Source organism: Panicum virgatum, chromosome 5K (assembly GCF_016808335.1).
Source record: "Panicum virgatum strain AP13 chromosome 5K, P.virgatum_v5, whole genome shotgun sequence".
Lineage (NCBI taxonomy): Eukaryota > Viridiplantae > Streptophyta > Magnoliopsida > Poales > Poaceae > Panicum > Panicum virgatum.
In genome coordinates, this window is record NC_053140.1 from 38526282 (window position 1) to 38541144 (window position 14863).

Here is a 14863-nt window from a genome sequence, read left to right on the forward strand (position 1 = left end):
GCCGATTTGCCAGGCCAAAAGTGACAGTTTTGCTGATCGTCGTCGTCTCTGGGGCGTGGGGCTGCAACATGGGCTGATTTTATCGTAACATGGAGCAGCAAGGGGTCGCTGCACGTGGGGAATGATCGCGTCTAAAAAGAATCGCAAGAAAACACAGAGGTATGATGTGACCGCAGTCCCCAGAGCAGGTGCTCGGTTGGTAGTTGGCCCCAAAGAAATAAAGAAATCATCGCCTTTTTTATAATAATAAAAAAGAAAAAAACTAATGAGAAAGGGTATTTTATCGCAGGTGTGCTGCCAGAAGGTAAGGTTGCTGCTGGGATGCTCAGCGGGGCGCCTGCTACATCTACGCGGCAGAATTGATGCAGGGCCGTTTCAGTTTCAGGGCTTGTAATTTTCTTCCGGTGCAAGTGCAACCGGCACTGCGCACCTCCTGGATCGTACGTATGATGATCGGTGTCCAGTGGACTGGTGATGGAATAGAAGCAGCAAGGGATGTTGCTCGCAGATGATGACCTGACAGATGGTTAGGCGGGCCACGATAATTACACGGTAACACGGGATTCCTCTCGGGGCCCACGTGCAGCCACAGGAGCCGGGGAATCTCGGAGCGGAGGAACGGCCGGCCCCCGCGTCGTCCTCGAGGGAATCATCGAGGTACAAATTGGAGCAGGGGTAGGTCTCGGCTCGGGCGGCCTCAGCAACTGTGCTCGGACCACGGGGGCAAATATCTCGACGTCAGGTTCCATCCAGATCAAGGAGCAGCGGAGCGGAGCGGAGAAGCGCGGGGGAGGATGGAAGAAGCGCGGCACGGTTACAGCCCGCTCGCCGGCGACGACGAGGACGCGGAGGCGATCCGCGGCGCCACCGGCGATGGCGACGACGTCAAGCTGAGGCTGCTCGGCTACAAGCCGCAGCTCAAGCGCGACCTCTCGTGAGTAGTCTCTCCTCTGCCTGCCTGCTCCCCGCTGCTCCGCCGTCGCCTCTTGCTCGGGCCAGCCACCGATCGATCCTTCTCGATTTCTTTCTACCTTTACCTGCACTGCTCCATTAATACGAGAAGAATCTGCTCCGCCGGCCATACCGGCTCTTCTCGTTGCCGGATCTTGCGTGTTCTGATGCGGCCGATGAGTTTGCTTGCTTGCCACAGCACTTGCGTTCTTCTCCCCGTTGACCGGGAATCTCTTGTTTGCGGGTTTAGTAAACTTGCCGGTTTGTCCAATACTCGTCAGGTCACGCAAAAATACAGATCAACATACTCCTTTTCACTTTCCGATCAGAGATTGTTTGGGCAGGTAGCTAGCTAGCTCATGGGTTCCCTGATCTTTGTGTCTCTGTTTCAGTGGATCAAAGATACTAATACCATTTCTTCAGAAAAGAAAACACTAGTACTATATAGAAGGACGGCTCGTTAAGTTTAGATCGGGATGGATAGTCAGGCAGCCACGTGCGTACCTGTACTAACAGCGACACGAAGTACACTTCCTTCTGTTTCCTTTCTTCTTGTTGTTTTTTTTTTTAAAAAAAACGCTGCTTATTGCTTTTTGACCCCACCACGGTCCACTGTTAAATAAATGGGCTAATTGAGAACCGGGCCTAAAATAAAAATGAAAAAAAGACCGTGACCATTTCGGCCCAGACTAACAACCTCCGCCACTTGTGGCTGCAGGGTGGTGTCCAACTTCGCGGTGTCGTTCTCAATCGTGTCGGTGGTGACGGGCGTGACGACGCTGTTCGGGACGGGCCTCCAGTTCGGCGGGCCGGCGACGATGGTCTACGGGTGGCCCGTGGCCGGCGCCTTCACCCTCGCCGTCGGGCTGGCCATGGCCGAGATCTGCTCCGCCTACCCCACCTCCGGCGGCCTCTACTTCTGGAGCGCCAGGCTCTGCGCCCACCGCCGCTGGGGCCCCTTCGCCGCCTGGCTCACCGGCTGGTAAGCAAGCCGCCTACTGATTCTACATTTCTTGACAAATCGATAGCACTGCACGGCCCTAGAAAAAAGTCTCCCCCCCAACTTGTGTCGCCAATTATGCACGGGGAGATCAGCCTCTGAATTTTCCTGATACGCGATCAGCTGCGTGACCTTTTTGGCAAAGCTAGCTCGCCCTCGAGGAAAAGGGAAAAAAGCGTTAGCGTCAGCCTCAGCGGTAGCAAAGGTCACGTCGCTGCTAAGCTAGTTGTCCGTACTACTAAGATGGGAGTACGCTTGTTGCAGCTCGGCTTTGACAAGATTCGTCGTCGTCGTGGCGCGTCGCGGACCCTTCTTGTCCGAATAATAATAGCAATATAGTATTAGTAGCAGTATATATTATAATCCCAGCATGATAAAATCCCGCTGCAGCTGCTGAGGCTGAAGCTTTTGACCACCCCTCCTTCGCTTTCCCCCGACCGGTCCGGCCAAACCGGTCGGGTCCGGTACCGGTATACCAGACCGGTTTGGCCGGAAACCGGTCGGTATCGGTCGAAGTCAAATTTGAATTCAAAATTCACAGTGCAAACGGTTCCGCCGGTATACCGGTCGGTTTGACTGGTAATCGGTCAAATTCAATTTTTTTTCTTTTTTGGTTTAAATTCAAATGCCCGCAAAGTATACTAAATGGATGCTTGTATAACATGTTTTAGTCTAAATGAACCCTCCAATCCTTTTTTACTACTTTTACATTATATTTGTATACTTTTGTATGCACGTTTTTTGTTTAACTTCAAATCCCCGCAAACTATACTAAATGAACGAATTTTTGAGAAATTTTGACACCATTATATTCGTCGCATCTTAAAGTATTTTTAGAAATTTTTTAAGAATTTTTCATTTTTTTGAATTTGGGCCGGTTTGGTACCGGTCCAAACCGGAACCGGACCGGTTTGACCGATAACCGAACCGATTCCCACCGGTTAGGTGAACCTAGCGGTGACTGGTGGATGGCATGTCTTCGTTCCCCACATGCAGAACGCGCGCAACCAATGCATGCCGCGGCCGGACGCGCTCCTTCCTCCGTCTCCGTGTCGCCGTCAGCCATATCCCCTCTCGCTACCTTTTCACAAACGGCGTGGCTTCCTGCTCCGATCAGACGTACGGTACGGTGGTCTAGCTCCGACGGCGACGCACGGCGATCTTGCCGGCCGGCTCGTTCGTCGTGCGTGCCGCCCGCCGCGCCGGACAACAAATAGAATGGTTTCCTGTTCCGATCGGCATTTATTTGTTATAGACCTGCAGCTGCACAAAATAGATGGTTTTCTTCTTGCTACGAGTGCCATATATGTGATTGGACGGACCCTGTTTAATCTGCTGCCGTGCGCGATACGTCCGTACGTTACGTAGGCGCCCGGATGGCCACATGAATCATGATGCCCGGTCCGAACGAACAATGTATCTCCTTTCTTCACTACTTCATCGTGCTCTGCACCTGCAAATACACGAGAAGGATCTATCCATCCACCATCCACCTTCCACCGTGTACAGGCAACCGGTGACGGGCCGCGGTGCGACCGCGCGCCGCGCTTGCGCCCGCGGCGAAATCTGCGCGGCGGCGGGGCTTCGGCAGGGGGCGGGCGCGTCGGCAGGGACGGCGGCCGCCGCTTCGGCACGGAGACGGTGCGTGCCGGGGGAGGGGGCGGGGAGATAGGGTTGGCCGTGGGCCCCACGCGGAAAAAGGTGTGGACCTCACACAAAAATTGGTGATTTATAAGTTTTAAGTTGGGGTAGAGCTGCTTATTACTTATAAGTTGGGGTAACTTATAAGTTAGGAATATTTGGTAAAATAAGTCACTTTTTGCACTTTTTGACTTATAAGTTGATGACTTATTTGAAACCAAACAGGACCTAAGTGCCGCTGCCTCTAGCGGCGCAGCAGTATCAAAATGCAAACTTGGTCAATCGTAGGCTATATATCTGCGGTCAATCTATATATATGCTTGTCTCCCCAACTGCGGTAACTGCTAAGGGATGATCAAGCTTTGTCTCGTCCCTTGCTTATATATCAAAAAAAAAAGTGGCAGTTAGGGGTGGTAATGGGTCATGGCCCTAATGGCCTCTTCACAGTCCAACAAAGGCCTTTAAATTTTTTAATTCAAAATTGTATAAGATTAGAGCCCGGCCCTTTTAGGGCCTGACCCTTAGATTTTCTAGTTCAAAATATTGGGCCCTTTACCACCTTTAAGTGGCACGCTTCTTTTTTTTAAAAAAAAATAAAATCCACTTTTTTACTTCCTGAACTGAAGCATGGCAAAGTCTCTATAAAACTTTATAACAGTCTACTTAACGCCCTAACTTTCCAAAACCGGTGCACTTTCACACCTTTTTCTCTAAATCCAAAGTAGGACCTTTTTTATTTATTTAGAACAGAAGGTGCAAAGTGCATCAGTTTTGGAAAGTTAAGGGGTTATATAAAACGGTTTTAAAGTTTAGGGAGTTATTGAGGTTTTGGTCATGTTTATAGGGAAGTAAAGTAGACATTTTTTCTTGTTTTCTTTTGCGTATGGAAAACCGTTCAAATCTTTTACATTAGGAAACCTTTATTCGCTCAGGGAAAATTATAGATATTCTTAATGAGAAACGTGCACGCATGGTCTCCAAAAAGAAAAATTCGAAACGAGAAGAACCAATACTGCTTTCGAGCGCTCGCAGACGACACCCCGGGGGAATCAATGCTAATTAGAGACCTTACTCTACCAACTGCTACATACCGAATTGACTATGTATCCTCTGCACGAAAAAAAAGTTAAGCCAATTTCAGTGGGAGTGTCATCGACACAGTTATCTAGACTGGAATCTTAAGAACTGTGCCAGTAGAATGTCATGGCGATGACACCCCTATCACATTTCACGACATTCCTCTCTTCTCTCTCCTCATACTATTATTACATGTTAGTAAATTTAATGTTCATGACACTTTTATGATACTTCCACTGAAATTGGCCTAAGAGGACAGCGACACGGTGCCAATTTGTTGTTTATATATGCGTATAAGAGCAAACCATCCTACTCGATCGAGGATGTCCATAGGCCCCCTGGCTTGGCTGACTCTAAACATGACGACAAGGCCCGTTTGTCTTTCTTCCATGCCGTGTGGCACGCAATGTATCTTCGACATGTCCCTTGTGTGCCACCTGGTATAAGTATACGTATTTCCCTGCATATTGTACTCAAGGATATCCACCATGCATGTGGCTTACAAATCCAAGTAAGTCAAGAATTTTCGTCCTCTTCATCACAAATAAAAATAATAATTTTAGTCTTAAGAATCTTTCTTTTATTAATGACACAACACAGCTCAAAACACTCACAACAAAAAAAAATATTTTTGTTAAAAGATTAGAAAAGAATCTTGACTAGGAATGGACCGACGTCATCAGATGCGAGGTGGCACATATGCATAGGTCTCGCTTTTAAGTTGCCCTCGAAATATAAATAGATATGTATGTTTAGGAATCATCTAACGGGGAGGGAATCTCGTTTACCGCTGCGAACCACCAGTGTCGCAGATCCATCGTCCACTTGGGCAGAAGAGGAATCTGTGTCGCCCCCGAGCCGGAGTAAACAAACCCGTTCCCACCTATCCTCATCCGGTGCCCGTTTTCTCGGGCCCCGCCCATCGCACTCTCCTCGAGTCGAGTTGACTGCACCCGCCGCGCGCGCCCTCCTCTTCGTGGACTCCTCCCTCTCCCCCCTTCTTCTCCACGATTCCACCTCCCGGCCCGTCCATTCCGTTCCTTCCTTCCTTCAAGTACCAGCGCTCCTCCCGGCCGGCGCACTCAGCTCGCCGTCTCCCTCCCCGTGCGATCGAGCCGCCTGCCTGCTGCGGCACACCGCGCGGTGACAGCGGAGCAAGCCATGACGTGGAATAAGCCCCCGGCCGGCGGCGCCGCCGTGACGGCCGTCGACGCCGGCGGCGCCGCCGTGACGGCCGTCGACGCCGGCGGCGGCGGCGGCGACGACACCGGCCTCGCGCGCCTCCGGGAGCTCGGGTACAAGCAGGAGCTCAAGCGCGACCTCTCGTACGTCCCGTTCTCTCGTTCGTTCCATCTCCAATCGGCAGGTCCATTTCCTGACGGCGGCGAGGCGATCGTGTCGCTGCTGCTGCTGCGTTCTCGATTCCAGGGTGCTGTCCAATTTCGCCTTCTCCTTCTCCATCATCTCGGTGCTGACGGGGATCACCACGCTCTACAACACGGGCCTCACCTTCGGCGGGCCCGCCACCATGACCTTCGGCTGGTTCGTCGCCGGCGCCTTCACCATGACCGTCGGCCTCTCCATGGCCGAGATCTGCTCCTCCTTCCCCACCTCCGGCGGCCTCTACTACTGGAGCGCCCGCCTCTCCGGCAAGCGCTGGGCGCCCTTCGCCTCCTGGATCACCGGATGGTACGCACGCGCCATGCCCGCCAATTACCCATGCCGGCATGCTGCATCTCTCTCTCTCGCTCGCTCCTCCATGTCCATCGTTGTCGCCGTCCGTGTCTAGCCGGCGGCGAGCGGGGATCACGTGAATTGGCTGCGATTAGAATTAGAATACTCTTGCGTCCCCATGGTTCTTTCTGCTGCGACACCGCATTGGCGTGATCGGCAACTTGGCGTTCCTCTGTTTCTTTATTCCGTTTGTTCTCTGATGGAGCAAGCGATTCGTTAATCGAGTCCACCAGATGGGATCATGGGGACGGAGAGGAGTTTGTTAGGATCGCTGACCTCTGCTTTTACTTTTACTCATGCTGCCTTTTTTTTACCGGTGTAGGCCGGGGTTAAAAATGCATGGAATCTTTTGTTTTTGTTTTGAATTCGGATCATGCTGTTGCGTCTCTGGTTTCTGGTCAATGGGCCTGCTTTGACCTTTAACTGGAACTGGAAGAACAGCGTGGCTCAATTTTTACAGTAGTTCTGTAAAAAGAGAGAGAGAGAGGGTGTGGTAAAGTTCTTGTCCTTCAGTATACGGTCAACTGAGGCTTAGAATATCATACAGCAGTGCCTTTCAGTATTACTATTAAACGGCTGCTTTAGGCCCTGTTTAGTTCGCAAAAATATTTGAGTTTTGACATTGTAGCACTTTCGTTGTTATTTGACAATTAGTGTTCAATTATTGACTATTTAGGCTTAAAAAATTTGTCTCGTGTTAATCAGTTAGACTGTATAATTAGTTATTTTTTTCAACTACATTTAATGCTCTATGCATGTGTCCAAAAATTCGATGTGACGGATACTGTAGAAATTTTTTTGGAAACTCATCTATATTGAGGCAAGGACTTTTAGCGACGAACACAACGACAACTCTGCAGCATTAGATGTGGGGTAGTTCATGAAAGGCGACTATTCTAGCCAGCAAGTTTTCCGTCACGACGTTGATGCATTTGATTGCAGTACATTGATTTTTTGGGCTCTGATTTTTGCCTCCTTTTTTTGTGTGTGTGTCTGACTTTCAGGTTCAACATCGTTGGACAGGTGAGCAGCAGTCGTTTCCCTGAACCTCCCTTTCCTTCGATCTCATTCTCCTCATCAGCTTCTGTCTGAAACTCTGAACATAGTATTGTATGCCTGTGCAGTGGGCCGTGACGACCAGCGTGGACTACTCCCTGGCGCAGCTGATCCAGGTGATCATCCTGCTGGGCACCGGCGGCAAGAACGGCGGCGGGTACCTGGCGTCCAAGTACGTGGTGATCGCCTTCCACGCCGCGATCCTGCTCAGCCACGCCGTCATCAACAGCCTCCCCATCACCGTGCTCTCCTTCTTCGGGCAGTTCGCCGCGGCCTGGAACATGCTGGGCGTCTTCGTGCTCATGGTCGCCGTGCCCGCCGTCGCCACCGAGCGGGCCAGCGCCGAGTTCGTCTTCACCCATTTCAACACCGACAACGGCGCCGGGATCCGCAGCAACCTCTACATCTTCGTCCTCGGCCTGCTCATGAGCCAGTACACGCTCACCGGATACGACGCCTCTGCGCACATGGTTAATTGCATCACTTGTGTACATCTTTTTTTCTTTCAGAGTAGTAGATAGGTATAGCAAATAACATTGTCCTGAACTCCTGATGGTGTTTTTTTTGATGGTTTGGATGGCTGCTGATGCAGACTGAGGAGACCAAGAACGCCGACAAGAACGGCCCGATCGGCATCATCAGCGCCATCGGCATTTCGATCCTGGTGGGCTGGGGCTACATCCTCGGCATCACGTTCGCGGTGAAGGACATACCCTACCTGCTGAGCCCCGACAACGACGCCGGAGGGTACGCCATCGCCGAGGTGTTCTACCTCGCCTTCAAGAGCCGGTACGGGAGCGGCGCCGGCGGGATCGTCTGCCTGGGGATCGTCGCCGTCGCCATCTACTTCTGCGGCATGAGCTCTGTCACAAGCAACTCCAGGTGCGGTGGTGACCCCACTCTGCTGCCTTCTGAACTCTGCTTCGAATCCTCTGCAGCCGCCGGTACAGAAATCGCCCACTGACTCTTGGCATTGTTCTCTTTCTGTCAGGATGGCGTACGCGTTCTCGAGAGACGGCGCCATGCCCTTCTCCTCCGTGTGGCACAAGGTGAACAAGCAGGAGGTGCCCATCAACGCCGTCTGGCTCTCGGTCTCCGTCGCCCTCTGCATGGCGCTGCCGGTAATGTATCTCGCCCTGCTTCCAATCAGATTCTTCTTCGCCTCTTGATCGATCGGCCATGCTGACCTGCTTGCTGATCCGTTGATGATGGGCAGTCGCTGGGCAGCCTGGTGGCGTTCCAGGCGATGGTGTCGATCGCGACGATCGGGCTGTACATCTCGTACGCGCTGCCGATCCTGTTCCGGGTGACGCTGGCGCGCAAGCACTTCTCGCCGGGGCCCTTCAACCTGGGCCGCTACGGTGTGCTCGTCGGCGGGGTCGCCGTGCTCTGGGTGGCCACCATCACCGTGCTCTTCTCGCTGCCCGTCACATACCCGGTGACCAAGGACACGCTCAACTACACGCCCGTCGCCGTCGGCGGGCTCTTCTTCCTCGTGCTCTCCTCCTGGGTGCTCAGCGCCAGGCACTGGTTCAAGGGCCCCGTCACCAACCTCGACGGATGACCTGGCCGGGGTGGTGCGCGACGCCATGGGGTTGGATGTGTTCAGGGTGTCACGGTGGAGGCTGCTGCTCGCATGCTGGATGCTGCTGTTTGTATGGTGGCTGGTTGATTTATTTGGCCAGTAAAATGTGCGTGAGTGGAGGAGTTCCACGGGTCACGGGAGATCAGGCAGGGAAGAGTTGGGAGGCAACGGGGATGTTGTAGCTACATTGTCTGAAAGAAAGACTGGCAAGGCAACCGATAGAGTAAATTCTGTCGCTTGGTAAAATGCATCAGAATTAGTAGGATGCAGAATTCCGTTGCGTCTCATGCATTATAGAGACAAAGATATCCGTCCCAAAAAAACAGGTGATCTAGACATCAAAGCCCACCGAGTAGTGCAAAAAAAAAAAGTTGGTAAAAAAAGCACACCTAGTATTTAGTATGTCAGCCCCAAAAGGGTACCACCAGCCAATCCAAACCAAAGGCAAAATGAATCCAATTCCAATGCTTCGAGCCCAAGTCCATTCATGATGATCCAATAATCTCTAAAGTTTAGGATTTAATAAGTATTGATGAGTCCGTAATGTATAAAAGTTTCACGAAACCAACTAAAATATGCTATTTTTGCGTAATTGGGTTATACTCCCTCCGTTTCAAATTATAAGTCATTCCAAAAATCTTAGAGAGTCAAAGTTTTTTTAAGTTTGATTAAATTTATATGACAAAATAATAACATTTATGATACCAATTATGCATCATTAGATTTTTTTGTTAACTATATTTTCATAGTGCACCTATTTGATGTCATAAATCTTTATATTCTTTATAGTTTTGGTCAAACTTTGAGATGGTTTGACTCTCCAAAATTTTTGAAATGACTTATAATTTAGAACGGAGGGAGTACAATGTTTTATCGGTCAATATATGTAGACGTTGGAGTATTGATTTTGCCCTCGCTGGATCAAAGTAATACTACCTAGAAAGTGCCACCACACCTCGTGCAGCACGCCGGTAACCCGGTGCACGGCGGCGTTGTTCTTGCTTCACTCTCTTGGCACTTGCTAAACGCGGATGCGAGAGGGCCGCGATGCGTGATTGCGCCGAGCAGCGCAGACAGTTCACTACCAGCTTCCACCGCCCAGTTATCCCCGGCGCCCATGGATTGCACGATGACCACCACCTCGATGGTGGATGCGAACTTCTCCAGCATCGCCTCCGTGACACTCGACGACGGTTACCGTCCAACCCCGCAACGAGAGATGGGTGAGCTTCACCTTCACGATGGTGTGAACCTACTGTGCATGGGTCAGTGATGGATGAGCTCCAACAGAATCGTGGGAATGCAAATGGCTAAATGGAGGAATTGATTTCTCGAGAGGACTGAATACGGGCGTGAATACGTGATCGAAGAGATTGAGCAGCAATTTTTTTTGGAACAGGGCGAATCAAGAAGTGAAAAAGGAACTTGCTGCCTTCATCGATGTCGCACCCTCATGGTACCTCATGGCTGGCCTTGCCCACGACCTGACGCCCAAGATCGATGCAGGTCTGCAGCGCGAGCGAGGATGGCGAATGGTGCCCGCGGGCCCATGACTAGCTCGACGAAATGCGGAGTTGAGCCCAATCAGCATGCCACAACAGCATTTGGATCCTATGTGGATGGTTATGGACCTCCGGTGCACAACTTTGACAAGTTTAAAGAGTCAAAAATGCATTTTGAAAATTTGTGAATCTGAATGACACACCTTAACAAGTTTAAGTATCGGTAATGTATTTTACTCTAATTTTGCCCTCGCTGGACATCCAACATGAACAAAGACCATTGAATTTTTAAGAATTATCCAGTTCGCGTCTCTTATGCATATGAGCCGAACAAATATTACGTGAAATATAGGTAGTGATCCCAAAAGGCCAAAACAAATATATCACAACAACCAAAAACCTTCGGAAAATTAATCCAACAAAAATACTATTTTAATACAGATCATTACTAGTTATTTTAAATCATTCAAACTAATTGTTGGTACATATTTCAAATTCATATCCTAAAACACCTCCACATCTTAAAAAAACACCTCCACATCTTATGACACACAAACGATTAAGAAAAGTGACGTGGCCGCCCCCCAAATTGCAACCTCTAGCAGGTATTTGGCCGTGTTTGGTTAGGATTTTATGGAATTTTTTTTTCATTTTTGACCACTAATTTAGAGTATTAAATAAAGTCTAATTACAAAACCACCTTCACAACCCCCGTGTAAATCGCGAGACGAATTAATGAGGCCTTTGACCGTGTGATTAGAGGATGGTTACTATAGCAAATCATCAATTAATTACCGCCATTAGATTCGTCACGAAAAGTTACACCCATCTCTAAAAAGTTTTTGCAAATAGACTTCATTTAGTACTCGGCATTCGACTTTTTGTGTAATTTTGATTTGACGTTTCACCGAACGCTGCCCAAACCAAAGAGGCATGGCCCCCTAGCCGCAGCTGCCGGCCGCCAGATCTTCCAGACCTTTCCCAAGACGCTCCTGGCGGGGTCGCGGAGGTAGAAATTCAAATCCCATCCCGAAATTGAAATTCCCAAGCAAACGCAACGAGCGCGGCCTCCGCTCCGCCTCCCTCCAGAAACTCAAATCAGACCTAGCGGGAGAGCCTCCCCCACACCAAGCCCCCCCCCCCCCCCCCCCCCCCAAATCCGGAGGAATCCCCAGTTCGCCGGGCCCGATGACGACGGTACGTCGCCTCCCTCGGTCCCCATCCGCGGCACCCGAGTCCGCTCGCCGGATTCGGCCCGGTTTTCTTCTCCGCTGGTGCTGGTTTTTGTTGTTGATCGCTCGAGTCGATGACGGATGGCGCCGGTTGGTGCAGGCGGGGGAGGAGGCCGCGGCGGCCGGCGAGGAGCTGGAGCCGCTCTTCGACTACAAGCGGGTGCAGCCCACCATCAACTTCCGCTTCGACGGTACGCATCCCGGTCGCCTCCCTCCGTGAGCTAGGTTTTCGTCTGGGCGAGTCGCTTCGCTTCGCTTCAGGGCCTTGTGGGTTTCGATGTGCAGACAGCGACCTGGAGAAGGCGGACATCTTCAAGCACTGCAACAAGCGCCCCAGGGTCAACGCCGCCGCCACGGTGAGTGCGCGACACTTCGGTTTCGATCTGGGGGGCGTGTTTTGTTCTCGAGTGTTGATGTGTTGGGTGCTGGTCCGTGTTCGTTAGGAGGAGGAGGGTAAGCCTGACGAGAAGGCCGCCACCGCCAAGGTGGCGGACGTCGACGAGGAGGATTGGTTGCTGCCGCCGCCGCCCAAGGCCGCGTTCAAGCCCTCTGCAGAGGAGGATAGCGCGTTGCGAGAACTGAGGTATAACTATTGTTTTTCCTTTTGTTCAGAATCTGCATGACCGTATCGCTTGTGCACACTCGTGCTGAGCAGAGGCATCGTGCGCTGGCTTACAGCTGTTACAGGGGCTGGAATATATCGGTTAGAAGCTGGGTTATGTCCTTTGAGCTGTGGGGCAATGTTTGCTGTTGGGTGTTGGGTTACTTATTACAGAAAGTCAGGCCTGCCAGTCTTCTGAATGACAATGCATTGGAAGGGGAAAATATTGTTGTCTTTGCCATCAGCATGCTTCATAATGGTGGAATGAATTGCAGTAGTGGAATCATGCTCAGAATTGCTTTTGATTTACTTAGAAGAATGTTCAGAAAGAATTTTAGAGCATTTTTTATATGTGATACAGCAAGCAAGTTTGTAGATAAGTCAATGCGGTCAGGTGTTCGGGAATTTTTCCTGGAGAATATGGCTGCAGCCTAATGTTTAAGGTGATTGTAACTCGCCCGCCTTTGGAGTCATTCAGAGAACACTAGAGTCTGGTTTGAGAATGAGTAAAAAACTTGTACATTATTTCATTACTGAGAGCAGTGAAGTTGAAATGAACTCCTCCATCTAATGTGACTGGCATTTTAATCATATGTGTTTCAAGTTCATAGATTTGGCATCAGAAAATATTGCTGTTGCTGCAGACTTACCATCACCTGAGTTGCACAATATGCAGGTTAAAGAGACAAGAGTTGGCAAAGTGGGCTGAATCAGCTCATGATATATTACAAGACTTGGATGCAACTGCCAGGACAGAAGTTGTGTCCAAAGAACAACCTGAACAAATAATTATAGATGATGAATCCATACCACAAGTGGAGAAGGCGAGGGAAAAGATAGTCATTTCAATTCAGGACAAGAATGGCCAGCAGCAGTTTCGTGTTTTCAAGGTTATTATTATCTTTTTGCATAAACTAGTGTTGTTGCTGTTCACAGTTCAATAGTTCATCCCATCTGATATATAGCTTTGAATACCAATTATAGGGTCATATATGCTACTTTAGTTCAAGAGTTCAGGTTCTCCAACAAATAGTCACAACAATTTGGTGTATTATAGGTCCTAAGCCCTAACTAATGCACTTTCAATCTTGTTGAAAAGATGACGTAGTTATGAACCTATCTTCACCTTTGGTTGCTGGAACCTGATTCTGTGAAAACAAGGAGCATAATGTTACATTTGATTTCTTGTTGACATGGAGTCCTAACCTAACCTCATGCTGCATATACCTGTTCCAGGACGAGAAATTTGACAAGCTTCTGAAGGTGTACGCCAAAAAGGCCAAGCTCAATGCATCCGATCTGGCCTTTGTGTTTGATGGTGAGAAAATTAACCTATCATCTACACCTGAGGACCTTGATCTTGAGGATGATGACATGATTGAGGTGCGCCATAAGCGACACTGAGGGCTAGGAGCTCTGCAGGTTGCCCTTATATCTGCAGTTTTAGGCAAACTCAGATATCTTTTGCTAGTTTCAGCTGCTTTTGCTTTCTAAAGTTCGTTGCCCTTACTTATCTTTTGCTAGGAGCTCTGCTTTTGCTTTCTGAAGTTCGTTGTCCATATCCATATAGCAAAGACATGTGAGGTAATTGTATGTGGATCAGCTTTTGCCCAGTTCAAGGAACCATTGGTTCCCATTATCGCGTTTGAGATATGCTGCATCTGGACATGTGCGTTTTTTTTCCTTTTGTGTGACGAGCCATATGCAGAACTGCAGAAGTGCCAGAGCACCCATGCACGCTTTCATTTGTGGAAAGCAGCGTCAGGGTGGCAAATTTGAGATGGTCAGCATGCTTGCTAATTTGAGCTGGAGATTTGTATCCAATTCCTCGATCCTGAAATTCCTTAACCAATCCCCTCCGAACCAGGCCATGGTAAGGCTAGTGTCAACTGTTAAGCACAGTTAAATAGAAGCATTTAGTGCGACCTGACAAAGGAGTTACAGGATTCAGGCGATTCCAAGGTTTTCTCTCTATCCGTATCCAATTGCCAGCCTCATATACTGAGAGGAATGCAGCAGAGGGGCTCGAATTGAATCACAAAAATGCCAAGCGGACAAAAGGTAAAAACTAGACAAGGACGGAAGAAATTTTGAAACTGGTGTTTGTTTGTATACAATACATATTGAACAGCAAGGAGTTACAAGCTTCAGAGCAGGTTCCACATCATACAACAATGATGACTGCGAAACAGAAACACGGTTATTTTTTCAACCCAATTCGCTCAGGAAACTGTGATAGCTACCTTGTTGGAAATCTAACAAACTAATTGAGTCACGCACGAGTTCGCCATCATGTCCATACCATATTGTGACAGTCTAAGCTGACAGAAGCCAGACAGTGTCTACGCACGAATAGAATTTCCGGTTAGATATTCAGACCGCAAATCTTGGACCATGGAGCTTTGGATATGCAAACTGATCCTATCTCAAACCTAAAGGAATTTCAAAGGTTCAGAGGAAGTTCAAACTGACCTGTCCCATCCC

At 49.5% G+C, this 14863-nt stretch overlaps 2 protein-coding genes across 4 annotated transcripts; both read left to right on the plus strand.

Moving 5' to 3' along the window:
* The first annotated feature begins 661 nt into the window (after nt 1–661).
* LOC120707348 (amino-acid permease BAT1 homolog) lies at nt 662–9316 on the plus strand. Of its 3 annotated transcripts, XM_039992234.1 has the most exons (8): nt 662–934; nt 1670–1933; nt 6098–6358; nt 7408–7426; nt 7528–7929; nt 8052–8341; nt 8451–8580; nt 8676–9316. In XM_039992234.1, the coding sequence occupies exons 1-8, from the start codon at nt 795–797 to the stop codon at nt 9021–9023; spliced, it is 1854 nt and encodes a 617-aa protein (XP_039848168.1). In that variant the 5' UTR covers nt 662–794; the 3' UTR covers nt 9024–9316. The 3 variants fall into 3 exon arrangements, with proteins under 3 accessions (XP_039848168.1, XP_039848166.1, XP_039848165.1); XM_039992232.1 differs by lacking the exon at nt 6098–6358 and having other exon boundaries at nt 670–934; XM_039992231.1 differs by lacking the exons at nt 662–934; nt 1670–1933 and adding an exon at nt 5450–5994.
* Nucleotides 9317–11520: 2204 nt separating this feature from the next.
* On the plus strand, nt 11521–14039 carry LOC120707351. The gene is made up of 6 exons (XM_039992243.1): nt 11521–11743; nt 11879–11969; nt 12064–12134; nt 12222–12361; nt 13056–13269; nt 13616–14039. The coding sequence occupies exons 1-6, from the start codon at nt 11735–11737 to the stop codon at nt 13781–13783; spliced, it is 693 nt and encodes a 230-aa protein (XP_039848177.1). The 5' UTR covers nt 11521–11734; the 3' UTR covers nt 13784–14039.
* Nucleotides 14040–14863: the final 824 nt, after the last annotated feature.

What these genes read in the sequence shown, in the direction of transcription:
- LOC120707348 (XM_039992234.1), top strand. Translation starts at nt 795, where the DNA reads ATGGAAGAAGCGCGGCACGGTTACAGCCCGCTCGCCGGCGACGACGAG. An exon ending in CAGCTCAAGCGCGACCTCTC is followed by an intron (nt 935 to 1,669) that starts GTGAGTAGTCTC and finishes TTGTGGCTGCAG; the next exon opens with GGTGGTGTCCAACTTCGCGG. An exon ending in ACGACGCCTCTGCGCACATG is followed by an intron (nt 7,930 to 8,051) that starts GTTAATTGCATC and finishes CTGCTGATGCAG; the next exon opens with ACTGAGGAGACCAAGAACGC.
- LOC120707351 (XM_039992243.1), top strand. An exon ending in CATCAACTTCCGCTTCGACG is followed by an intron (nt 11,970 to 12,063) that starts GTACGCATCCCG and finishes TTCGATGTGCAG; the next exon opens with ACAGCGACCTGGAGAAGGCG. An exon ending in AGCAGTTTCGTGTTTTCAAG is followed by an intron (nt 13,270 to 13,615) that starts GTTATTATTATC and finishes TACCTGTTCCAG; the next exon opens with GACGAGAAATTTGACAAGCT.